Here is a 26,069-nt window from a genome sequence, read left to right on the forward strand (position 1 = left end):
GGTATTTTGCTTTCAATGGAGTAGAATGCAAAAATCTTCTTCTTATTGATGGGATATTTCTCATGGAATCTGCCAGCTTAGAAAGTATCCATCGACATCCTCACATCGAGGGATATTGTATTAAAATTGATAAAGGAAAAGTGCAAGTTTATTTCTGGGTTGGAAATTGTCCATCTTTATGTTACGCAAATGCACACACTGGGTAGAATACAGTTTTTTGTGTTGTTATTAAAGAGGTTCCTCCTCCACAACATTAATTTCACCTTTGTCACGTTTTTATTCGACTCTTTTTCGTATCAAAGTTTTTGTTTGTATGTATTATAAGAGATGTGTATTGCAAGACATGAGGTAATTTAGTTACCTAACATTACAGAGCTAATTTAGTCTACTATTTACTCGTCGCTCGCAAATAATTAAAAATTTTACATTCCATATTACAGTAAATGAATTATTCTTAAAGCTAGTTACCAAATATTTATTTGTTTTGAGTAGCTGCTTCACATTGATTGTGATTGTGATCACGTTGTTGGGGTTAAAATATCTAGTTGAAATTGTAGTTTGACAATGTTTCCTTGTCGTAAAGTCCTTTTTGTCGATAAAGAAACGTTGCCTACGTTGCTTCAAAAAATTTCAGCTCAGCAAGCGTCGAAAAACTTACCTGTAATGAAAAAATTTAATTGCTACAGAAAAAAATATACCTGTGACTAAAAACTCTTGTATAAAGTAAAAATTTTCCAACAATATTGCCTGGTTAAATTATTGTTTATTCGACTTTATATATATAGCTAGCTATGTACTTCTTTCTAATTTTTTGAAGATTTAAATCGGTTTTCAAGCAAATATTTTATTATTTAGTCAAATAATTGTGACGTCATTTGAATCTGGCTGTCATATAGAGCCAACAAAATGAGGCTAGCATTCTTTTCAACGCAAAGAAATCGTTCTGCAGAAAAATTATGTATTGTAACTATTACAAAAATATTTTGGAAAAAGTGAGATATGTTGATGATGTTGTATAATGCTCAATTTTGTACCAATAAAAGATCTCAGTGCTCTTATTAACGATTCATTTCTGATGACTTTGTCAGTTCGATCCGTGCTGCAAGTCTTACTTAACTCTGCAATATTTAATAAAATTTTTGTTTTTATAGAAAGGAAACGATTTTCGTTGACTTCTCTCAATGAGAAATTGTAAAGTGAGGGGATCAAGTTAATACCGTTGTTTGGAAATGATAAACAAACGTCGTATCTGTACACATGGAAAGAACGGAAATAAAATATCTCAAATACAATTGGAAAGGTAGGAGACTCCGAGTAATTTTCTGTTTAAGCTTGCCTCGGTTTGCAGTTTAAAATGGTGTTTTGTTCCATGTTGTTAAAAAGTAATTTAAAAACAATTTTTTATAATCCAACGTAAAACAGGAAGCAAAAAATACCATACTTATCACATTAAATTTGCATTGATAGCAACATCAGTTGCACGAAAGAGACAATAAAACTGAGAGAATTTCTGGTCATTAACTTGTGCACACATTCAAACATTATTGCTTAACTTAAACTCTTTTGAAAAGCAACATCAATTGCACACCTACATTTTTTACTGCAAGTAAATGAGCAATAAAACAGAATGCAGGTATGATAAGGGTAAAACTAATGTTACTAATGTTATGAACATGTTGTACTTGAAATTCTCCACAAATTTGCAGCTAGGTGCTTGCTAGAATTATTGCATAGCAACATATAAATCCGTAAGGAAAAAATATTGTAATAATCCATATATGTGAGATAAAAACATCTCAAAACTCAAGAAAAAGTTTAATTTGAGGCGATCACGTGATCAGACCAAAGTTTGCAAGCTGACATCATGAAAATAATTCAAGAACACAAGACAATAAATGAAGCATAGAAAGAAGGAAGCAAAGAAAGAGAGTGTTTTAAGATTTGGTGTGTGTCAATGCTTTCAAAAATTTTCTTTTCTTTTCGACTTAGAGTTGCTTAATAACTTTTCTACACAACGTAACGTCTTTTGTGGTTTGATCTATGTAAAAACAAATCCATTTGATGGTCTTGATTCTACATTGTTTGCTGGCTGTTGCTACGTGCGCAACATGTTTTCTTGTTTGGGTGATTCGTTGATTCTGCATAACTTCTTTTTTACTTCTTTGTGTGCATCATACATGTATGCCATCGCAATTTCATCTGTTGTTTAGCGTCTTCATTAATTCTTGCAAGCGCAGCGTATTTGATGTTTGGGGGCTTCATCGATTCGTGGACTTAAGCAACTCGAAACTATATAGCAAACATTCATCACATTCAGTTAACTACGTATTACTTACAAAATCAAAAAAAATAAAAAACAATTTATTTCCTTTATCAACCCTTTACATCCTTCACAATAGGCAAAGACTTCCAAATTCAGTTCGTTTTAACTAGACAAAATTGTAATGCAATGTTACAGGCTTAACTAACAACCACTGATTCATTACATTTTATCGCGAGCTAAGAACGCTAGAACTCAGGCTTTTTTCAATGTCACATGGAGATGACGTAATCTTTAGTAACACGACCAAAGAGAGTCAGAACCAAAGCACTGTGTACTTTTTGCTCAAACGTAACGTACTGAGGGATTCAATTTACCACGGGCGGAGTGGGAGGCTGAGCCTGCAGACATTCACCAGTTAGAATAGTAGATTTAAAACACATACAGCAAAGAACAATAATTAAATATTAATGCTCTCTTTTATAATGCGGCATGCGACACGTGACGCAGGTTCAACCAACTCATGAAATATTTTAAAGAAGCTTTGCCAAAATTACACTGGCGCAGCAAAATATTTAGTTATTAATTTTACTGTTTTTACGTCTCGTATTAAGACATCATTCAAAAATTTGTAAAACGTTCATAATCCATAATCTTAACATTAATTTGAGTAAATCGTTTTATGAATAAAAACCTTTATAGGTATGTCATTTACACTTAGTCGGGTTATACACGTACATACTATTGTATACTGACGTACATAAAGAGTGCACAATACTTTGTCTAGAATTATCCACAAAAAATCAGAGGAAATAGCCAATCCTAGTTTTAAACATACGCGTAATTAAAACCACGCACTTGACATTACTAGTTACGCAAGTGCACTTAAGTTTAAGTACAGTTACAGGTACGTTATCCGTGTGGCATAACTGCACCTAGTTAACTAGAACATAAATGCCTCGAATCATAAGTGTAAAAATATAAATCACAAAAAAAACACATCGTGGTTGCAATATTCACTCTCAATTGGCAGTAAATCGAAAAAGTATTTAACGGAGTCAACAATAAACTACACAATACCTACTGTACAACAGGTATCTCGAATTTCGACATCCAAATCGAGGAAAAAGGTTTGTCTCTCTTTTTAAATGTGTAAATATATGTGTATGTGTGCATGTATGTATGTATGTATCTATGTCATTCCAGGCATGAAAATTAAACTACCAATGAAACTACATGCTTTTAGTTATAATTTCAAACCGGGTTTTCTTTTGACTGCATCGTGTCAAACTAAAGAGCCTGTTCATTTATTTAAAAATGTGGCTCGTGAACGCTCAAGAAGGAAGCTAAACTTGTAGGTTTTCTTCAAGAGACAACTACAGTTTGAAAATTATGGGTGTTAGTGTAATGACGACAACTTAAAAATGGCAAACGTGTGCAAATTGGCAGATTTTATATTTGATGTCAAGTAAGATTTGAAAACCAGGCCGAAAATTGAAGATGGATTATTATGTACATAGTATACCTATGTCAGAGCCCTGAATTTCCAATTTATTCGATCATCAAGTGTCCTCGCCTGTTCAAACTTACTGTTAAAAACGGAATAATGGCGAGTGATACGAACTCAACACTTGACGTAACTGCGACAGATATGCGAAACAAGGAAATTGAATTCATCAGGACATATTTCAATAGTGTTGGACAACAAGAGCATTAATTCCTGGCAGAATATGAAGGAGGTGCTGAAAGTTTGGAGAGGATCTTAGAATCTTACGCTTTGTTATCGTCGACGTCATTTGTTTGTTCACAAACGCACAACAAACGCAAAGACCACAAACGCTTTTCAATAAATGGTAAGGAAACAGTGCATAGCATCAAAAAGTACGGCACTGCAAAAATACAATATGTAACGGAAAAAAGTGTTCATTGGAGTTTACTTTACAAATTTTAATTTGCGCTAATTATTACAAAAGTACTAACGGACCTAAGCATCATCTCTACGTGTTTTTATAGCTTCACCCGTTTTCGAAGATAATAACGGCAATGTACCAATTGCGATTTTCCATTTACAACAGAAAGCACATAAACTAGGCAATGCATACATGGATCAGAAAAGGTCAGATTTCAAACGCTGTATTACAACGAGATAGATTAAACAGTTATAACATTTTTAATCAACAGGCTAAGCAAAATGACCACTTTTAGGACTCGCGAGGAGGAGCAAATAAACAAAAAAATCTTCTGAGCACAATTACGCCACCAAAACATATCAAAACTTGCAGAACAGTCAAAAATTTGGTTGCCCAGCAACAATCTGTGAAATAAAAGTTTTTGAGGACTACTATCTCGACAAGACTCTTTATCCAACAGCGAACAGCTTGAAAAAAGCGAAAAAACCGTTTTACATAAACTATGAGCAGACATTTCTAAGACTCCAAACAATATGAACACCTCATCAAAGTGCTACGTGAAACTACCTTTATCATCACAACACCAGAATCATGTAGTTGGAAGTTCAGTCAAAATCAGCTACAACGTTGAAAAACGAGTAATAAGTAAAATTCACGAGCTTGTCAGTAAGAACGTTACTCAACCCTTTGTTTCCAAGTTGAGCCTTGTTCGAAATCAGGCATTCACCGTCAACGAACTAAAACCTTTGAAAGAAGCGCTTGACTACACAAATAAACAGCACGAAATCTTAAATCGAAATTGCCCAGTCAGTGAAGGTTTCCCAATTGGAAATAGTCCAACAAAAAAGCGTTTGAAAGTAACAAGTGTGGAGTATCATCAAGTATTTCATAAAAAATTGCCTCTTCGTTGCAAAAAGAAGCATGCTAATAACTATATCACAACAATGATCCCAGACATAAGTTAAAAGCGCGCTGTATCATCAAACAAGGTGAGATAATTTTCATTTTCGCAACCTCGATTGACGAGCTCTTTTTTACAAATTATAATTTTCACTCACAATTTACGTTCCAAAATGCACTTGAAGAGCCAGTTGAGCAAGAATTGTTGTATGAGAGTGAAACAGAGGAAATCCAGGCATCACAAGAAAGCACTGAAGCACCGACAATCAACAACTTGGAACAACAAGAAAGGTCAGTGATTCATTGCAAAACGAGCTGAAATTGTGAATGTATCTTGATGCACTATGTTTTTAAATAATATAGCACCAACAATGATACTTGCAAACAGTTGACATACAATTCATTGTTTCTGACTCCAAGGCAACGAATAAATGTCTTTATAGAAAGACAGTGTCTTGGGGATACTGTGCAGGAATTTGGTCCTGTGAATGTATCAAAAGTAGATCTTTGGTCACTTGTCAGTCCAAAAGATATAACTGAAAAAGAATTAAAAATTATTAAAAAAGAAGTTACCACATTCAAACCTGGTTGGCTGACTGACTATGTAAGAGAAAAAAGCGTCTAATATAGTCTTCTTATTTATCATTATAAGTCATTGTTTATAACCATGAGTGCTATGTACACGTAAAACTGGCGAGGAGATCTCTTCAAACTATGCTTTCTTTTGATTTTAGATAATTGACGCTTTTTTGTGGAGTTTGACTGAAAACTACACTACTGTTCTTGCAGCAGAATCATTTATTTCGGACTTTGTTAAAAACAACTCAAGCACAAGACGCACATGGGCTAATAGATCTTTTCACCAAACCAAAATTATCCTTTTTCCAATCAACATCCATGACATTCACTGGACACTACTGGTAAGTATTTGAGCTAATCAATGAAGGCAATAATAAAATATAGACATGCATTATATGCATACTTAGCCCACGCGAGTCCACATATTTACATGCAAAAATTACTATCTATAGAAACATTAACTAATTTAATTCCTTAATTAACAAAGAGAAAATTTTTAACTAAATGCAACAGTAATTTTGTGTAATATAGGCTATAGATAAGTTCTCAAAAACAGACTCTACTTGACCACTTGGAGGAAGTGCAGACAAAAAGAGACCTGATAAACAGATGATGTATCATATAAACAAACAAAGTGGTCACGTTTGTCACTGTTTTAGTGCTTTGGTAGATGTAAAAACAGGTTGGAACTCAAGCTCATGGCAATGTTTTGAACCACTCCATTGTAAACAGGAAGATATGTATAACTGTGGAGTGTACATATGCTTGGTAAGCTTGAAATAGCCTAACTTTACTTGAATAGCTATATTACAAACATGATTATTCAGTAACGCTCATTTCCATCAGTTTGCTTGATTTCTAGCCCTTGGCTTGGACTATCAAAACCCAGCAAACATAGAGACTGAGAGAAAACAAATCCTGTCAACATTACTTGGGTCTTGCTATGATGATATTACACAATAAGGCATAAATAACATTTAGTTGAATATTTTATATGGAATTCATTATGAATATCTTTAGGGAGCAAATTGTGGCTGTTTGCAAAATATGCAGAGAGGATGACAATGAAGACTGGCTGGGTTGTGATCAATGTGGTCAATTTTTTCATGCAAGTTGCCTTAATGTTGACTTTGCCATAACCTTGTCAACACATTTTAGATGCAGATAAAATTATTATCAATATTATATGACATGCAACAAAATCATTGTTATGGTATCAGTGCAAATTGTGCAATTAAAATGAGTGCTTCAAAATATAGTAATGTGTGAATGATAAATACTTTAATTTAAGGTAAAATGAACTGGAAGATTTAATTGATTCGGTACAATTGTGCTTGCCACTAATTGAATCTCACACATGCAATGAATAGTTTGAAACTGTTGATGAAATGTTACAATAAACAACAAGTTTTACAAATATATCTGAAATAAAATGGCTTATTCCTATTTCTTACCTTTGTGAGGATTCTTCTGGCCAAAATTTTCAAAATTCATGTAAATGCGTCTACATAATTACTCTGATACGAAATTCAAACGCAAAATCAAAGTTGAATGAACTTTTAAGAGATAGTCCCACTTGTCCCACATCTCATATGTAATCCCTATGTAATCAATTATTCATTGTTTGTAAACTGCCTGCAGGCTCAGCCTCCTCTCCGCCCGTGGTAAATTCGATCCCACGTACTGACCTCTTGCTCACAAACGTAAAATAGCAACACTAAAAAATGCGAATTTCATTTCAATCATTGAGAGTTTATGTTCCTTATTCATATATGTAGCGAAATCATCCTTGCCACGCTCAGTATTGGTATTTTTTCCTTGTTTGATATTTTCTGTTTGAATATCATTGCTATTTCTTTTGCACACAAACTTTATTCAAATTTTAGTAATTGATATTAATTTGTCGTTGGAAAATTTGATCAATTTCTTGACATTTGTGGCATCAGTCTCGATACTCGTCTTCCAAACCTTTATCAGTGTACTACAGGTATTCTTGGTAGTAGCTTTAAAAGAAAATTATAGCCACTAAAGTTTAATAATATTGTATTGCGGAAATGGTGTTGTTGTGTTGGTTAAAATAGCAGAATTAGCAAAAATCACAGCAGTCGTTTAACTTACAAATAAGTAAGTCTTAAAATCTTAACTTGTGACTTCCATAATTAACTGGCTATTTGTGATAAATTTTGAAATTTTGTGACGCTGTAATTGTGAGGTAGAGATACAAGTCATACAAGTGGTAGAGATACAAGTCATACAAATGACTCAAGTACAACTAAAAAAAAATCATGTTTCTTACTACAAACAATTTCTACTTTTAGGGAGTAATATTAATGTTGACGCCGTCATTGCAGTGGTAAACAAAATAGAAAATCAATTCAGCAATTTTTCGACTTAGCATAACAATAAATAGAATCTTCTAAAGAAAGATTTGACAGTGCGATAATATTCTCTCCTGTTATGCAAAGTAGACACTTATTTATTTTGACCATTTATGTCAGAAGACACGTCATTAGATATAAGAACAAAGATTTATTACTACGTGGCATAACTTTATTTTGATTTGAAGTACACCAGCGATTAAAATATTTTTGCTGAAGAGGAAGTGAAGTTTGTTTTATTGTATGAAGATAAGTAAAACCTATACTTTCTATACTGAATGACACAAAACTTAGCTAAATAAAGAAACGATTTCTGCCTAATCAAAATAATTCAAAATCTTGTCATTGCTCTATTGTAACAGTAATAATCATACCATTTAAACTATAAAGAAATTTTGTCTCATAGTACGTGCATGATTATAGGGACAAAGTGTTCTTGATAGCACAAGACAAAAACCCAAAAGATAACACTGTGAAGGTTTGTATATTAGATCATGGCACTTTTACAGCAATTCAAACGAAGTCGAGTCTGTGATGTGTACATTATGCGTACAAGAATGTCAACTAACTTCATATATAGACGTTTATGCTTGCATACTTATAAAGAATCCGCGCTGTTCACCATCAATCACGAATCAATGCCATACAAAACATATTTTATCAAATTTTATCAAGGCTGTTTTTACTGTTTTGGCAGTTGTCAACTTGGCATCATAGAGATATCGAAGGTTTTATAGACCATCAATTGAAGATGTTACGCTTGCAGAATAGCTTATAAACAATGAAAAAAAATTTGACTTGATAAATAACAAAGAACTTAAGATATTTATAAAATGATCAATTACTTATCAGTCGAAAATGCACAATTTTCATTTCATAGCAGTTGCTTCTAGCAGGATTTAAAATTAATCATTTCTCCCTATTAAATGAACTTCGACAATCTACCGTTCAACTTCCTATACAATTCCAAACCTGAAAGCTATATTGGCTTATAAATCAGTAGCATTACAAAAAATACAACTACACGTCAGACAAAAATAAAGTGAACAGACTGAAATGTTATGCTGCGTACTTACTTCTCTAGACTTTAATGAGTGAACTCTATTAATGACAGTTCAACACATTATAGTTCCACAGAAACCTAAACCAATCATTTCGCGAATTAGCAAAAAACACGCGTTATCTGCACGATGTCCTAAACCAATCACAATTGTCTTTTTTAAGTGTCACGCGTGCATTTAACTCACACGGATTGCAAAGTAAAAATAAACTTACTGTCAATAGATTAAGAACGTGCAGTAGCAATAATAAAAATTTACTTTAGTGTTGTTCCTTTAATTCTGTGTTAGAAGAACTGGGTTATATTTGGTTGAGTGGTGCTAAATATTATTCTGTAATGCACCTGATACTTAGACTGCATTATCTAGATCATATAAAGGAGAGTGTCATTCACATCAAAAATAAAGTTTTTGATTGAAGATCGTGCATTTAACAACTTTCATGGTGAAACATATGTCTAGCTAAAGTGCTTTATTGTTCCTGTTAAGAGCCAATACACAGCAACCTGTTGGGGCTTTTGATTTGAGAATCGCTAGTGTTACAGAAAATTGAAAAATGCAAGATATTTATCCGAATCATAAAATGACGCTATAACTTGCATGGAACTTCTTTTCAAAGTAATCACTGATGCAATTAAAGCAAAACAAATAAAATAATTTTACAATTTCTATTTCTCTTGTTTTATGTACTCGTTAACCGTTGTAGATGTGAGTAAGTATGATTAGAAGAAATTTTGGTTTAATAAACATCCAAAAGGAGGATTTTATGCCCAGAGTGATTTTTGTGGTTTCTTAAATATTCATAATCTATTCATATTCAACTGCAAATTTTAAGCAAACAATTCTACATTACCATCATAATCATGAATTTGCTTAGAGATTACGTGGCTACTCTACTCATTTCTCCATTATCAAAAAACAATATTTGCTGAAACGGAAATGAATCCGTTTTATTGCAAATACTTAAAACAGAGGACTGAAGTTAGCTCTTCATTACAAGCAAAACAATTAATTGATGAGCACTTAAAGAAGTAAACTGCGGTTCGAATATGATAAAAGTGAAGATGAATCTTATAATGGTATCCATGTTATTGCTATCAAATACAGTCAGTGCATCGTTTAAAAAAAAGAACTCAAAGGTTTGGAAGCATTAACTTTGTGAAATGGTTTAAGTTAAAATTTCGGTGCAAGAATCAAATGCATATTTTAACGCAATAGACTTTTTTTAAGGTCGCGAGAAACTTTGTTCCTGTAGTTTATTTATACTTCTTTAGTATTAAAATTATAATTTGCAAACTCTTTTGCATAAGCGGCCAACAAATAGATTCCTGTGAATTAAGGTGGAAAAGGGCGTTGTTCAACTCGGAACATCCTAAAGAAATTTACAAAAACAAGATCATATTATCTGTTAAGAAATACTTTAGGATCGGGAGACTTCAACGCAATAGAAAGAGGCTGTTATTATTCCTTCAACCATATTGAATTTGATCCACAATTCAATATTTATAGAACCTTCACTGTTTAGGCAAAAATATTTTTCTCTACCGTTTTCAAGGCTCAATGTTCAGCAAGCTGTGGAATTCCCGGGTTCCTGGAGTTCCCGGTGTACCTGGATCAGCCGGACGAGACGGTTTAAAAGGAGATGTAGGATCTAAAGGAGAAAAAGGTGAACGAGGTAATCCTGGTCCTCCATTGAAAAATGACATGATTTTTTCAAGCTGGAAACAATGTGCTTGGAAAAGAGGCGATGGTAAAGATCATGGATTAATTCAGGTGCAACAAGTATATGAAATATTTCTTTTGTTATGAATTATTACATATCGTTTTAGCAATGATTTAATTTCTATTTAGAATTGTGTATTCACAAAAAAGTTTGACAACACTTCCATTCAAGTGTTTTATGGAGGAACCTTGCGAATTTATGGGTGCAATGGTTGCTGCAAACGTTGGTTTTTTACTTTCAATGGAGTTGAATGTAAAAACCCTCTTCCTATTGATGGAATTCTTTTCATGGAGAATGGAAAGTCACAAAATATCCATCGACATCGTCAAATTGAAGGATATTGTAACAAAATTCATAAAGGAAAAGTGCAAGTTGGATTCCGGGTCGGTAATTGTGCTGGATATGGTAACGCAGATGCATACAGTGGATGGAATTCAGTTTCTCGTATTGTTATTAAAGAGGTTCCTCCACCACAAGATTAATTCCTTTTGTATGTTCTCTTCTTGTAAAATCATTATTTAATGATTCCCGTTCTAGTTTTCTTTCGTTTTTTTACTGTATTGTACATCTAGTATGCAACATTTTACAATCGTATACATATATTGCAATTTATAACCGCTAAACTACCAAAAAAGGGGACTTCCTTAGAGTGAAAAATAGGAATAGTTCATATGGTTCGATATTTGCTGTCATCCATTTACAAAGTGTTGTTTCATTAATATGACTTTCATACAATCTATGTTGACTCATTTTGGAAGTCTTTTCAAAGTATTCACAATAAGCTTAGTACTCAGGTCAACCATCTGAGCCTTAGTCAAAAACTGATATTGAGTTGGTCAGACTCGGCATTTCAGCCAATTGAGTTCCACTGCGACTTTACATCAGTATTGCATCCTATATTTTTTCTCAGTTCTCCAAAGAAACACTCATTTAAGAATAAACTACTAAATTGCCAAATAGACTTAGATGTTTTTTAGAAAAATCCCATTTTCTTTCGGGTTGCTTCATTATTTTACGTATTTAGTTGAAGGAACTTCAAAAACTAAGCAGTATATTAAAAAATGACAAATCTGTAAGCTGCAGTATACACGTATCAGTATCACTAAAACAATGTACACTCTGAACTTGAGTGGACGTTGTTGAATCCTGTGTAAGGGGATAGTATAAGGTAATTCTTTAATTGGATGGAAAGAATTGCTCGAGTGACATGTTGAACAAACAATAGTAGCTAGGCATTATTACCATAAATAAGGTAAGACTCTTGATAAAAAAAAACATGACTACATACATAAGCAGTCATTATGAGCACTACTCTTTCTATAGTTTGCTGTTTTGTATATTTGTTAGTCAGTGAACTTGAACTCATAATCTCAGAGTCTGAAACTCAGAAGCAGTACACTAATACGGCATTTATGAAGTAGTGGAATGGGAGTTTTCGCGTTTTATAGTTTAATGCCACTAGCCTATAGTTTAGTGACAAGATTACATAATTAAATAAAGGGTGTGCTCGCTCTTTTTCTCCGTTTGAGTATGACATCATTATTTGAACTAAATCGCACCTTGAAATTTGTATGATCACTTTTTTCTTAAAAAAATCAAACCAATGGTTCAAAGTACATATAAGGAAGAAGCCTTAAAACTTTACTGGTGAAATTTGTAAATGGCTATTTGTGATAGTTAATTAAGTAGAGTTTTGGCCATTGCAATTGTGAGGTAAGGGCTCAAGTCATATAAATGACTCAGCCACAACTTGAAAAAGTCATGTTTCTTACTACAAGCCATAACTTTGACGGTATTAGTTACTGTGGTGAAGAACATGGACAATTATAATTCAGTAATTTAAATATATATAAATGTTAACCCACAGTCACAGTATAGGAATATACAGTAGGGCCACTTCGCTGTGCACTTTGCTGCTGTATATTTAATTAGTTTACTGGCTGCCGTTTGCCATATCATCAATCCTATTGGTCACCAAATGCAATTTAGTGGCTGCCAATAATGTAATCACATGCTTAAAAGATATGCAGGGCACGAAAAATTCAATGGAGTGGCCCTACTGTATGTTCTTTATACTGTTGCATAGTAATTAAAGATTTTTGATACAGGGATGTTCGATACAGACTTTAGTATAACTTCTGTAGGTTTAGAAAGAAGGAAATGAATAATATTTTCTAAAACTTTTACATCAATCCTCAAAACATTCCGCTTATGGTGCTCTTCTGAGTAGTCACTGCCAGGTTGTGGCAGCAATGGTTTGCAACTTTCCAGAACTTTGTGCATGGCTGCAATGCTCGACGAAGAAGTGAGCAAATTAAACGTTTTAATCAATTATGTTTCAGCAGACGTTTATATCAGCTCTTCTGTGAGACGACGATTTATGAAGAAGTTATCAAACTCCTATACAAGTTATATTAAAACTCGTATAATGAAATATTTTGGCGACATAAGTTGGCTACTCGAAAACAACAATAGGGCGAGAGTTTAGACGCGTTTTTGCAAAGATTATAATTTTTGTGATGGTGCGTCAAATCAATATCGTTACGAAGATGTGCGAGATGCCTTTATAGCAGGGATATTTTCAACTAATATTCACCAACGCCTTCTAGGGAATAGAACACAACATCTTCTGACAGCTTTTGATCCTACCCGAGCTTTAGACACGGCTCAGAGAACCTCGGAAACGTACGCAGATAGATCTCCCAATCTTGGATTGCAACCAACCTGCACGGAATTATCAAACAGTGTTGCTCACCCACGGTGGCTGGTGCCCACAATAGTATTAGTAACAATAGAAACTCTAGATATAATTTTCCCAAGAATAATTATAACTAAGAAAATATATTTCTGAAAAAACCAAATTCGATGAAGTTTCATTTTTACGATACAAATTTAATGAAGGGAAAATTGCAATTTTCTAACACTCGTGAGTAAAGCTTTTTGATTGAATGATTTTTGTAGTCAAAAAACGTTAAAGATCAGAGAGCAAAACGGTGATACTAACATATATTCTCGTCACACGTCACAACTTGCCCAAACACCAGAATCAGTTACAGGTATTTTTGATGGTCTGGGAATAATTAATCGTTATGGATCCCAACCACACATGGTTTCGCTTAACCCTACAACTGAAGATAAGAAGAGGTGGAGACAGCCACAGGTGGAATACATTTTATTGAATATTATGACACATTAATATTTCAAACTTATTGCAAATTCATCATCAAAATTTATTTACAAGCTAACTGTGCCTTTATTTATATGTGCGTGATTGCATCATTTCAAAGAAAGTGTGAGTACGGAAATGTGAATTTAATGGGGAGAATTAGCTGATTTTGTGGCTTTAAAATCAAATATTGACAGTTCCTTGTTGGTCATAAGCCCAACATTAAGTTCTCGTTAGTATAAGATTTACAATAAAGAATGGTTCTATCAGTAAAAGTCAGTTTCTGTTTAAGTTTGTGTTTGAGTAAAGTATTTTGTAGTTGTTAAATATAAGATTGGTAATGTTTAAATTACATTTGTCGAAAAATGTTTTGTGAACGGTTCTGTTGTTGTTTTGAGAAGTTATGTCTCGTACTTTTTGGCATTGTAAAAAGTGTTATGAAATTTCGTTTGGCATGTTCGGGAAGTAGAATTTTAAGGTATCTCTCAGCTTTACTAATGTAGGATTTGTTAAAGCCAGGCTAAGTAACTTGATAAAAGAAACATTAAAACACATTAAAACGAGAGGGGGAGAGATTTTGTCCTTAATGGAAGTGAATAAACGACATTTTTAGTATCAAAAATAATTATGATTTTTATAGTAGTGTCAATGAAAAAATAATGAATACTGTCAAAGTAATGAATAATTTCTCACAAACTCCAACCACCGACCAAAATCAACCTAAAATATTGATAAAATTATCATCAAGGCTCACAAGACTAAAAAATTACTATAATTGTCTCAGAAAACGTTGCAAATGTCTCCTCAAACCGACGTAATTTATCATTATTGAGTTGAGCATGGATCTTTTTCGGAGTATGTTTCTCTATACCTCATAAAATTGTCGACAGGTTAAATGGATTTTGACACCACATGCTTTGCCAACTTTTTTGTGTCTCATTCTAATATAAAATTCGTTTTTATTATATACGACAAGTTTTTTTAAATTATACATGTTTCGACATCTCATAATGCCATCTTCAGTATAAGTGAAATAATAAATAATACAAGGTTTCTATAAATATAATATGATACATGAATTACAACAATAATAAGGAAATAAGATAAAATAATTTTCCTTGTAGCTCTAATAATTAATTTATCATCATGCATCAATATGATTCTAAGGTAAAACGAAAACTTAATTATTAACTGTAAATACGAAAACGTCTGACAGACAAGTTTTTTGAGGATGTACTTTGCGCATCCATTGATGGGTGCAATTATTCAAAGGCGATATATTTATCATACTATAAATCCTAACTGACCTTTCTTTGGACTTGTCCTTTTTTCAAATATGACAAAGACATAGTTTTAGCTCGTTATTAAATAAGCAAAAGCAGTTTGAAGCTTGAAAATAAAGTATTTACTTCCTTGTTAAATAGAACATTCAACAATAAATAGTAAAGTAAATGGTTTGAACCCGGGAGTATCGTTACATGTTTGTAAATGTAGATCGTCCAGGTTAGTATAGTCCTGAGAAGGACTGTTTTTGTTGTTGTTGACTGACGTTTCGACAACCTTAGCGATAGTCATCTTCAGAGTCAAATGACAATAAGTATTGCCGTTTTGACAATAAATATTGTCGTTTTTATTTATCTTTGTTTGGAAGAAGATCGTAAAAATTTTTTCATGTCTAAATGCCATGTCAACTTAAGTAAAACAAACTTCAGTTTGAAATGTTAACAAAATCTGGGAAAATGAATGAAAACGATTACATGGTGTAATTTTCGTCCCAGTGCTGAGTTCAACACTTGGCTGAAATTTCAACCAGGTTCGCTGAAACTGGGTTGAACTCAGCACGAGGTTGAAAATTTGCCATACAATTGTGTGTCTGATAAAACAAATATATCGTATAAAGACTGGGATGAAATTTCAACTCACTTAACAGGACTCGGTTCAGCTCAGGGTTGAAAAAGTGACCTTCCTGTAGCTCTGTTAAGCAGTCTAATAATCAATGACAAACCAATAAGAATCCAGAATAAAACTGAAGCACGGGTCTTATTACTAACATAAACTAAAAATAGGAGGCTAGTACTCGTATTTTACCATTACTTTGTTATGGTTACAGGAACTTGATAATCTAAACAATAAATATAAAGAGTTAGACAATGGATTGTTTTCATCTCTTGGTGTTATTATTGGTATGGCAGATTTCAAGTATTGATATGTCTAAAGTGAACAAGGCAAGATTTATTGGATGTATTGTTTAAAAAAACTATAATGAAAACGAAGCAGTTTTGATTTAGTAGCTGCGTCTTATTTGTAGGAATTGTTTTTCTTTGTAATCATGTTCAAGTAACAAAGATAAATTAACTTTTTATATAAATAAATGTTTTTAGTTGTCAAATACCTTTACTAAAGTAAGACGTTCATAGTAGAAATTCCCACGTAAAAAACTCTTTTTTTAAACCTCTGTTCAGACATGTTTTTACATGTCTCGACACATTTAGGCGGTTTATTTGTCATGTTTTATCGGATCAATGATTAATTGCGTCAAACCAAGAACTTGGACACGACACCAGAAATTTGCAGCGTAATCAAGTTTTAAAAACTTCATACACTTGCTATTTATTATGTTATGGTAAAATTAGTATTAATAAAAAAGTCCAAACATGCTGAATATTTGGTTTAATTTTGAGAACAAGCTATTTTCTATGTTGTCCTAAAAAAACGTAAAAACAAGATGACATGACAAAGAATATAAGAATACATGCAAATTTTTGAGCGAAAATCTTCACTAAATATTATACAAACTATTTTTTCCATTCTGAAGTGTAAAAACTGCGTAAAAAACGAGTGAGTGGTATCACAGTATATTAAAGTAAATGGTTTGAACCCGGGAGTATCGTTATATGTTTGTAAATGATGATCGTCCAGGTTAATAAAGTCCTGAGAAGGACTGTTTTTGTTGTTGTTGACTGACGTTTCGACAACCTTAGCGGTAGTCATCTTCAGAGTCAAATGACTACCGCTAAGGTTGTCGAAACAACAACAAAAACAGTCCTTCACAGGACTTTATTAACCTGGACGATCATCATTTACAAACATATCACAGTATATTATTACAGTGAGAAATTTCTATGGAAAAATCTTCATTAAAAAAAGTTCTTAGTACCTAAAAATAAGTATAAAAAAGAAATAGGCCTACAACTTATAATGTAGCATCTATTTCCACATATTGACTTATGATTTAGTGTGTATAGTTCAAGTAACCATATGTAAACTTAATTTAAATATAATAAATAATTTATTTCCTGTTATTAAGGACAATTGTTCAACCAGCTGCTGTGGAACAACAGGTATCCCAGGTGTCCCTGGTGTCCGCGGTGTACCTGGTGCTCCAGGAAGAGACGGGGTAAAAGGAGATGCTGGATCACCAGGAGAGAAGGGAAATCCTGGAAAAAGTAATTTAAAATCTACTAAAGGTGAGAAGGGAGATCCAGGAAGTACCGGGTTACAAGGTATAAAAGGTGAAAAAGGAGAATCTGACGCTCATGCAAACGATGAAATATTTTTATCTACATGGAAGCAATGTGCTTGGCGGAGAGACGATGCGAAAGATCATGGATTGATACAGGTATGTTGAGCAAAACAAATTAAAAATTATTTCATCATATTTAATTTTTTTTCTTACATAAAGAACAAGGGTAATGTTTATTTTGTTATTTGAATGAAACTTGAATAATTGATATTTTTGTCTTAAATTTATTTGAAAAGTTTGGCTTAACTTTATGGGAAATTATCTACCTGAATTTAATTTTAGAATTGTGTATTCACAAAAAAGTTTGATAACACTTCCCTTCAAGTGTTTTATGGAGGAAACTTGCGAATTCATGGGTGCAATGCTTGTTGCAAACGTTGGTATTTTACTTTCAATGGAGTTGAATGTTAAAACCCTCTTCCTATTGATGGAATTCTTTACATGGCCAATGGAAAGTCAAGAAATATACTTCGACATCGTCACATCGAAGGATATTGTAACAAAATCCAAAAAGGAAAAGTGCAAGTTGGATTCTGGGTCGGCAATTGTGCTGGTTATGGTAATGCAGAGGCAGACAGTGGATGGAAGTCAGTTTCTCGTATTGTTAATAAAGAGGTTCCTCCTCCACAAGAATAATTCCTTTATCCACTTTTCCATTTAACTCTATTTTATGTGAAAGCTTCCGTTTAGTTAAAAATTCATGTGTATTTTATGACAATAATTCAGTTTTGTAATTTTAACGAGTTAAGTAAGTCTGTTATTTACTCCTCAATGAATAATACTATTAATGCCAGATAAAACGAAAATAAGTTGATTAAGATTTTAAAGAAGATGAATTATTCTTACAATGACCTACATGAATAATATTTGTTTTAAGGAACTGTTTCACTAGGATCGTTGCTGCGAGTGAAAATTAGGCCAAATAAAAATTATTGCAATTTCAGAATCTTTTTTAGTACATGGAGTAGAGAGATGCAGGATCAGCAAAATAAGAGACGCCGCGGAACCAGGAAGTTCTGGTTTTAAGAGGGAGGGAGGGGAATTATATGATGCAAACATAAACATACTTTACAAAATGGAAGCAATGGGCTTGGAAGAAATATGACGAGAATGATATAATAAATTACTTTAGGTAAGCATACCATATTGTGGACTATGCGGATTTGTCAGTTCACAAGAAAGTAAGCAATTTCAGACGTACTCAAAAAATTCCTTGATCAATCTTTTGTGAAAAATGTCAGTAGCATCATTGGTAAATTCAAACTAAATGAAGCTCATACATTTTGATCTAAAATTTTTTTCGCACAGCATTTAGACCACTTTAAATTTCACCCATGCCTTATTGCTTTGTTTAAATAAAGATCAACACAGTGGCGGAACCAGTGTACGTCAAAATGAATTATAGCTCCTTAATTTTAAATTCAAAGTGCTTTCAGAAAAGCACTATTGGTTTTTGATTTCTAAAGAATATAAGTTTTCCAATGGATTACCCTGTAAGGTGTTTAGAAATGTGAATATACGCCAAAATGTGCTGCAGTAATTTATTTTGACGTAGTCTGGACCCGCCACTGGATCAACATTTCAACAAAGAACAAGGAACACATATCCTCTGGGCAATGTATGATTATTAGATCGTACTGACTATTTCCCCTAAACACTGATTCGACGACGATTAGTGAATTTCACTCTAGTCTACATTTAGAAAAGCAGGTTTCAGTAATATGTAAGCCTGTTTTAAATTACATGGACTTACATTGGATTTAAAACGAAAAATTCTAAATCCGTCCCTTAATCACAACGACAAAAGATGCTCTCAAGTGCTTAAACTGTTTAATCAATGAAACAAATTGCTTCTAAACAATTATGTATTCATCTCCCTAGTTTGTCCATGCATAGGGATTGTGGAAGATCGATAAATGGGGTTGGGGTTATGTTCAAATATTCATACTATAATCCGAAGTAAACAAGAGATTTCAAAGACCAATAAATTAACAAGCAATGATAAATCATCACAAATGATTACGTCTATATTCATTTATATACATTTATGTACTTTATGCATATATATTTCATTTATAGGAAGTTTTGTTTATTTTATTTTCCGTAATTACAGTGCTCGATGCGTCAGAGCAGAGTATAAATATTGATAATATTAAACTTTAAGTATTTTACTTTTATGACTTGGATAAAATTTGAATAATGAATTATACTTAAATGATTTGAAGAGTTTAGCAAAACTTTATAAGAATGCTTCTTCGTAAAATTTTCATGGATTAATACATTTTAGAGCAACTCTATCTTAGACGATTTCATTTGAAACAAAGACCAATGAAACACCGACCATTTTGACTGTTGTGTAACAGCATGATTACAGCATATCTAAAATATTTCAGATTCTTCGTTGTTAGGATGCTTCCTTGATTCTTGCAAGCGAAGATTCTTCGTTGTTAGGATACTTCCTTGATTCTTGCAAGCGCATAGTCTTCGTTATTAGGATACTTCCTTGATTCTTGCAGGCACAGAGTCTTCGTTGTTAGAATGCTTCTTTCATTCTTGCAAGCGCAGAGTCTTCGTTGTTAGAATGCTTCCTTGATTCTTACAAGCGCAGAGTGTTTGTTGTTAGGATGCTTTCTTGATTCTTGCAAGCGATTTTAGGACGCTTCCTTGATTCTTGGAAAAAAAGTCTTCGTTCTTAGGATGCTTCCTTGATCCTTGCAAGCACAGAGTCTTCGTTGTTAGGATGCTTCCTTGATTCTTGCAAGCGCAGAGTCTTCGTTGTTAGGATGCTTCCTTGATTCTTGCAAACACAGAGTCTTCGTTGTTAAGATGCTTCATCAATTTTTGCAAGCGCAGAGTCTTCGTTGTTATAATACTTCCTTGATTCTTGCAAGCGCAGAGTCTTCGTTGTTAGGATACTTCCTTGATTTATGCAAGCGCAGAGTCTTCGTTGTTAGGATACTTCCTTGATTCTTGCAAGCGCAGAGTCTTCGTTGTTAGGATGCTTCATCAATTCTTGCAAGCGCAGAGTCTTCGTTGTTAGATGCTTCCTTGACTCTTGCAAGCGCAGAGTCTTCGTTGTTGATGCTTCTTTGATTCTTGCAAGCACAGAGTCTTTCTTCTTAGAATGTTTCCTTGATTCTTGCAGGCACAGAGTCTTCGTTGTTAGAGTGCTTTTTTGATTATTACAAGCGCAGAGGCTTCGTTGTTAGGATGCTTCCTTGATTCTTGCAAGTGCAGAGTCTTCGTTGTTAGATGCTTCCTTGATTTTTGCAAGCGCAGAGTCTTCGTTGTTAGGATGCTTCCTTGATTCTTGCAAGCACAGAGTCTTTGTTGTTAGGATGTTTCCTTGATTCTTGCAGGCACAGAGTCTTCGTTGTTAGAGTGCTTCTTTGATTCTTACAAGCGCAGAGTCTTCGTTGTTAGGGTGCTTCCTTGATTCTTGCAAACGCAGAGTCTTCGTTGTTACGATACTTCCTTGATTCTTGCAAGCGCAGAGTCTTCGTTGTTAGGATGCTTCATCAATTCTTGCAAGCGCAGAGTCTTCGTTGTTAGGATGCTTCTTTGATTCTTACAAGCGCAGCGTCTTTGAAGTTTGGGGGCTTTATCGATTCATGGACTTAAGCTAACTCGAATCTATATAGCTAACATTCATCACATTCAGTTAACTACGTATTACTTACAAAATCAAAATAAATAAAAAACAATTTATTTCCTTTATCAACCCTATACATCCTTCACAATAAACAAAGACTCCAAAGTCATTTCGTTTTAACTTGACAAAATTGTAATGCAATGTTACAGGCTCAACTAACAACCACTCATTCATTACATTTTATCGTGAGCTAAGAATGCTAGAACTCAGGCTTTTTTCAATGCCACATGGAGATGACGTAATCTTTAGTATCACGGCCTAAGAGAGTCGGAACCAAAGCACAGTGTACTTTTCACTCAAACGTGACGTACTGACCTCTTGCTGACAAACGTAAAATACATGCACTAAAAATGCGAATTTCATTTCAATCATTTAGAGTTTATGTTCCGTATTAATATATGTAGCGAAATCATCCCTACCACGCTCAATGTTGGTATTTTTTCCTAGTTTGATATTTTCTGCTTGACTATCATTGCTCTTTCTATTGTACACAAACTTCATTCAAATTTTAGTAATTGATATTAATTTGTCATTGGAAAACTTGATCAATTTCTTAAGATTTGTGTCATCAGTCTAGATACTCGTCATCCAAACCTTTATCAGTGTACTACAGGTATTCTTCGTAATAGCTTTAAAAGAAAATTATAGCGATTAAAGTTTGAGCACATTGTATTGCGGAGATGGTGCTATTGTGTTGGTGAAAATAGCGAAATTAGCAAATATCAGAGTAGTCGTTTAACTTACAAATAAGTAAGTCTTAAAATCGTAACTTGTGACTTCCATGATTAACTGGCTATTTATGATAAATTTTTGAGATTTTTGTGACACTGTAATTGTGAGGTAGAGATACAAGTCATACAAGTGACTCAAGTACAACTGAAAAAAAATCATGTTTCTTACTGTAAACATTTTCTACTTTTAAGGAGTAATCTTAATGTTGACGCCGTCATTCCAGTGGTAGACAACATAGAAAATCAATTTAGCAATTTTTCGACTTTGCATAACAATAAATAGAATCTTCTAAAGAAAGATTTGACAGTGCGATAACATTCTCTCCTGTTATGCAAAGTAGACAGTTATTAATTTTGACTATTTATATCAGAAGACACGTTATTAGATGTAAGAACAAAGATTTATTATTACGTGGCATAAATTTACTTTAATTTGAAGTACACCTGCGATTAAAATATTTTTGCTGAAGGAGATGTGAAGTTTTTTTTATTGTATAAAGATAAGTAAAACCTATATTTTCTATACTGAATGACGCAAAACTTAGCTAAATAAGGAAAATATTTCTGCCTAATAGAAATAATTCAAAATTTTGTCATTGCACTATTGTAACAGTATTTATCATAACATTTAAACTATAAAGAAATTTTGTCTCATAGTACGTGCATGATAATAAGGACAAAGTGTTCTTGATAGCACAAGATAAAAACCAAAAAGATAACACTGTGAAGGTTTGTATATTACATCATGGCACTTTTACAGAAATGCAAACGAAGTCGAATCAGTGATGTGTACATAATGCGCACAAGAATGTCAACTAACTTCATATATAGACGTTTATGCTTGCATACTTATAAAGAATCCGCGCTGTTTACCATCAATCACGAATCAATGCCATACAAAACATGTTTTATCAAATTTTATCATGGATGTTTTACTGTTTTGGCAGTTTTCAACTTGGCATCATAGAGATATCGAAGGTTTTGTAGACCATCAATTGAAGCAGTTACGCTTGCAGAATAGCTTATAAACAATGAAAAAAAATTTTAGTTAATAACAAAGAACTTAAGATATTTACAAAATGATCAATTACTTATCAGTCGAAGCTGCAAAAATTTCATTTTATAGCAGTTGCTTCTAGCAGGATTTAAAATTAATCATTCCTCCCTATTAAATGAACTTCTACAATCTACCGTTCAACTTCCTAAACAATTCCAAACCTGAAAGCTATAGTGGCTTATAAATCTGTAGCATTACGAAAAGTACAACTACCAGGTCAGACAAAAATAAAGTGAAGAGAGTGAAATATTATGCTACGTACTTACTTCTCCTCTAGACTATAATGAGTGACTCTATTAATGACAGTTCAACATATCATAGTTCCACCGAAACCTAAACCAATCATTTCGCTAATTAGCAAAAAACACGCGTGATCTGCACGATGTCCTAAACCAATCACAATTGTCTTTTTTAAGTGTCACACGTGCATGTAACTCACACGGATTGCAAAGTAAAAGTAAACTTACTGTCAATAGATTAAGAACGTGCAGTAGCAATGATTAAAATTTACTTTAGTGTTGTTTTATTAATTCGGTGTTAGAAGAACTGGATTATATGTGGTTGAGTGGTGCTAATTATTATTCTGTAATGCACCTGATATTTAAAGTGCATTATCTAGATCATATAAAGGAGAGTGTCATTTACATAAAAATAAAGTTTTGATTGAAGATCGTGCATTTAACAACTTTCATGGTCAAACATATGTCTAGCTAAAATGCTTTATACTTCTTGTTAAGAGCCAATACTCAGCAACCTGTTGGGGCTTTTGATTTGAGAATCGCTGGTGCTACAGAAAAAAAATGCAAGATATTTATCCGAATCATAAAAATGACGCTATAACTTGCATGGAACTTCTTTTCGAAGTAATCAATGATTCAATTAAAGCAAAACAAATTAAAATAATTTTACAATATCTATTTCTCTTGTTTTTATGCACTCGTTAACCATTGTAGATGTGAGTCAGTATGAATCGAAGAAATTTTTGGTTTAATAAACATCCAAAAAAGGATTTTATGCTCATTTTATGCTAATTATTCATAATCCATTCATATTCAACTGCAAATTTTAAGCAAACAATTGTACATTACCATCATAATCATGAATTTGCTTAGAGATTACGTGGCTACTCTACTCATTTCTCCATTATCAAAAACAATATTTGCTGAAACGGAAATGAAGCCGTTTTATTGCAAATACTTAAAACAGAGGACTAAAGTTAGCTCTTCATTACAAGCAAAACAATTAATTGATGAGCACTTAAAGAAGTAAACTGAGGTGGGAAAATGATAAAAGTGAAGATGAATCTTATCATGGTATCCATGTTGTTGCTATCAAATACAGTCAGTGCATCGTTTAAGAAAAAGAACTCAAAGGTTTGGAAGCATTAACTTTGTGAAATGGTTTAAGTTAAAATTTCGGTTCAAGAATCAAATGCATATTTTAACGCAATAGTCTTTTTTTAAGGTCGCGAGAAACTTTGTTCGTGTAGTTTTTTTATACTTCTTGAGTATTAAAATTATAATTTGCAAACTCTTTTGTATAAGCGCCCAGCAAATAGATTCATGTGAATTAAGGTGGAAAAGGGCGTTGTTCAACTCGGAACATCTCAAAGAAATTTACAAAAACAAGATCATATTATCCGTTGAGAAATACATTAGGACCGGAGCAACTTCAACGCAATAGAAAGAAGCTGTTATTATTCCTTCAACCATATTGAACTTGAGCCACAATTCCATATTTATAGAACCTTCACTGTTTAGGTAAGAACATTTTTCTCTACCGTTTTCAAGGCTCAATGTTCAGCAAGCTGTGGAATTCCCGGGGTTCCAGGAGTTCCCGGTGTACCTGGAGCAGCCGGACGAGACGGTTTAAAAGGAGACGTAGGATCTAAAGGAGAAAAAGGTGAACGAGGTAATCCTGGTCCTCCGTTGAAAAATGACATGAGCTTTTCAAGCTGGAAACAATGTGCTTGGAAAAGAGGCGATGGTAAAGATGATGGATTAATTCAGGTGCAACAAGTATATGAAATATTTCTTTTGTTATGAATACATTACATATCGTTTTAGCAATGATTTAATTTCATTTTAGAATTGTGTATTCACAAAAAAGTTTGACAACACTTCCCTTCAAGTGTTTTATGGAGGAAGTTTGCGAATTCAAGCGTGCAATGGTTGTTGCAAACGTTGGTATTTTACTTTCAATGGAGTTGAATGTAAAAACCCTCTTCCTATTGATGGAGTTCTTTACTTGAACCGTGGAAAGTCACAAGATATCCATCGACATCGTCACATTGAAGGATATTGTAACAAAATTCATAAAGGAAAAGTGCAAGTTGGATTCCGGGTCGGCAATTGTGCAGGTTTTGGTAACGCAGATGCATACAGTGGATGGAATTCAGTTTCTCGTATTGTTATTAAAGAGGTTCCTCCACCACAAGAATAATTCCTTTTGTACGTTCTCCTCTAGTAAATCAAAAAATTAAATGATTCCCGTTCTAGTTTTCTTTCGTTTTTTTACTGTATTGTACATCTAGTATGCAACATACATTTTACAAAAGTATACATATATTGCAATCTATAATCGCTAAACTACCAAAAAAGGGGACTTCCTTAGAGAGAAAAGTAGGAATAGTTGATATGGTTCGGTATTTGCTGCCATTCATTTACAAAGTGTTGTTTCATTACTGACTTTCATACAATATATGTTGACTCATTTTGGAAGTCATTTCAAAGTATTCACAATAAGCTTAGTACTCAGGTCAACCATCTGAGCCTTAGTCGAAAACTGATATTGAGTTTGTCAGACTCGGCATTTCAGCCAATTGAATTCCACCGCAACTTTACATCAGTATTGCATCCTTATATTTTTCTCAGTTCTTTTGATTGAGAAACGCCAATTCATGTTAGAAACGCTGCAAATTGAATTCTTCTTTGCTAATTTTCTGCGCATTCTGCATAATAAACTTGGAAGTTTTCTGAAAGAATATTATTTCTACTGGTTTGTTCCGCTGTTTTGAATAGTTTTAGAAAGTTCACTGACCAGTTTATATAAAAAACGACATATCTGTAAGTTGCAGTGTATATAAGCGTTTCACTAAAACAATGTACAATCAGCTCTTAAAAAGATTGTTAA

The 26,069-nt window shown here is 33.3% G+C and overlaps 2 protein-coding genes, 2 long non-coding RNA genes and 1 pseudogene across 8 annotated transcripts; 4 read left to right on the top strand and 1 right to left on the bottom strand.

Moving 5' to 3' along the window:
• Nucleotides 1-1,741: 1,741 nt before the first annotated feature.
• LOC124439736 lies at nucleotides 1,742-7,128 on the bottom strand. Of its 4 annotated transcripts, XR_006946430.1 has the most exons (5): nucleotides 7,104-7,128; nucleotides 5,468-5,606; nucleotides 5,229-5,385; nucleotides 4,738-4,789; nucleotides 4,193-4,637 (listed from the first exon to the last, which is right to left on the bottom strand). It is a non-coding gene; the product is annotated as an uncharacterized LOC124439736 (long non-coding RNA). The 4 variants fall into 4 exon arrangements; XR_006946432.1 differs by lacking the exons at nucleotides 4,193-4,637; nucleotides 4,738-4,789 and adding an exon at nucleotides 1,742-2,289; XR_006946431.1 differs by lacking the exon at nucleotides 4,738-4,789.
• On the top strand, nucleotides 3,468-7,102 carry LOC124439735. 2 transcript variants are annotated; one of them, XR_006946427.1, is made up of 5 exons: nucleotides 3,468-4,113; nucleotides 5,256-5,361; nucleotides 5,805-5,990; nucleotides 6,181-6,417; nucleotides 6,670-7,102. It is a non-coding gene; the product is annotated as an uncharacterized LOC124439735 (long non-coding RNA). The 2 variants fall into 2 exon arrangements; XR_006946428.1 differs by lacking the exon at nucleotides 3,468-4,113 and adding an exon at nucleotides 4,557-5,159.
• A 3,517-nt stretch (nucleotides 7,129-10,645) lies between the features above and the next one.
• LOC124440496 (collagen triple helix repeat-containing protein 1-like) lies at nucleotides 10,646-11,547 on the top strand. Its single transcript, XM_046990888.1, has 2 exons — nucleotides 10,646-10,858; nucleotides 10,937-11,547. Exons 1-2 carry the CDS (start codon nucleotides 10,646-10,648, stop codon nucleotides 11,288-11,290), a joined length of 567 nt encoding a protein of 188 aa, XP_046846844.1. The 3' UTR covers nucleotides 11,291-11,547.
• A 4,529-nt stretch (nucleotides 11,548-16,076) lies between these two features.
• LOC124439730 lies at nucleotides 16,077-18,297 on the top strand (annotated as a pseudogene).
• A 5,811-nt stretch (nucleotides 18,298-24,108) lies between these two features.
• Nucleotides 24,109-25,393, top strand: LOC124439731 (collagen triple helix repeat-containing protein 1-like). The gene is made up of 3 exons (XM_046990009.1): nucleotides 24,109-24,310; nucleotides 24,728-24,946; nucleotides 25,026-25,393. Exons 1-3 carry the CDS (start codon nucleotides 24,221-24,223, stop codon nucleotides 25,377-25,379), a joined length of 663 nt encoding a protein of 220 aa, XP_046845965.1. The 5' UTR covers nucleotides 24,109-24,220; the 3' UTR covers nucleotides 25,380-25,393.
• The last annotated feature ends 676 nt before the right edge of the window (nucleotides 25,394-26,069 follow it).

The sequence above is a fragment of the Xenia sp. Carnegie-2017 genome, unplaced genomic scaffold, assembly GCF_021976095.1.
Source record: "Xenia sp. Carnegie-2017 unplaced genomic scaffold, XeniaSp_v1 HiC_scaffold_2, whole genome shotgun sequence".
NCBI lineage: Eukaryota > Metazoa > Cnidaria > Anthozoa > Malacalcyonacea > Xeniidae > Xenia > Xenia sp. Carnegie-2017.

Coding starts and splice junctions, on each gene's coding strand:
- LOC124440496 (XM_046990888.1), top strand. CDS start 10,646: ATGTTCAGCAAGCTGTGGAATTCCCGGGTTCCTGGAGTTCCCGGTGTA. Junction 10,859..10,936: donor AAGATCATGGATTAATTCAG/GTGCAACAAGTA, acceptor ATTTCTATTTAG/AATTGTGTATTCACAAAAAA.
- LOC124439731 (XM_046990009.1), top strand. CDS start 24,221: ATGATAAAAGTGAAGATGAATCTTATCATGGTATCCATGTTGTTGCTA. Junction 24,311..24,727: donor TTAAGAAAAAGAACTCAAAG/GTTTGGAAGCAT, acceptor ACCGTTTTCAAG/GCTCAATGTTCAGCAAGCTG. Junction 24,947..25,025: donor AAGATGATGGATTAATTCAG/GTGCAACAAGTA, acceptor ATTTCATTTTAG/AATTGTGTATTCACAAAAAA.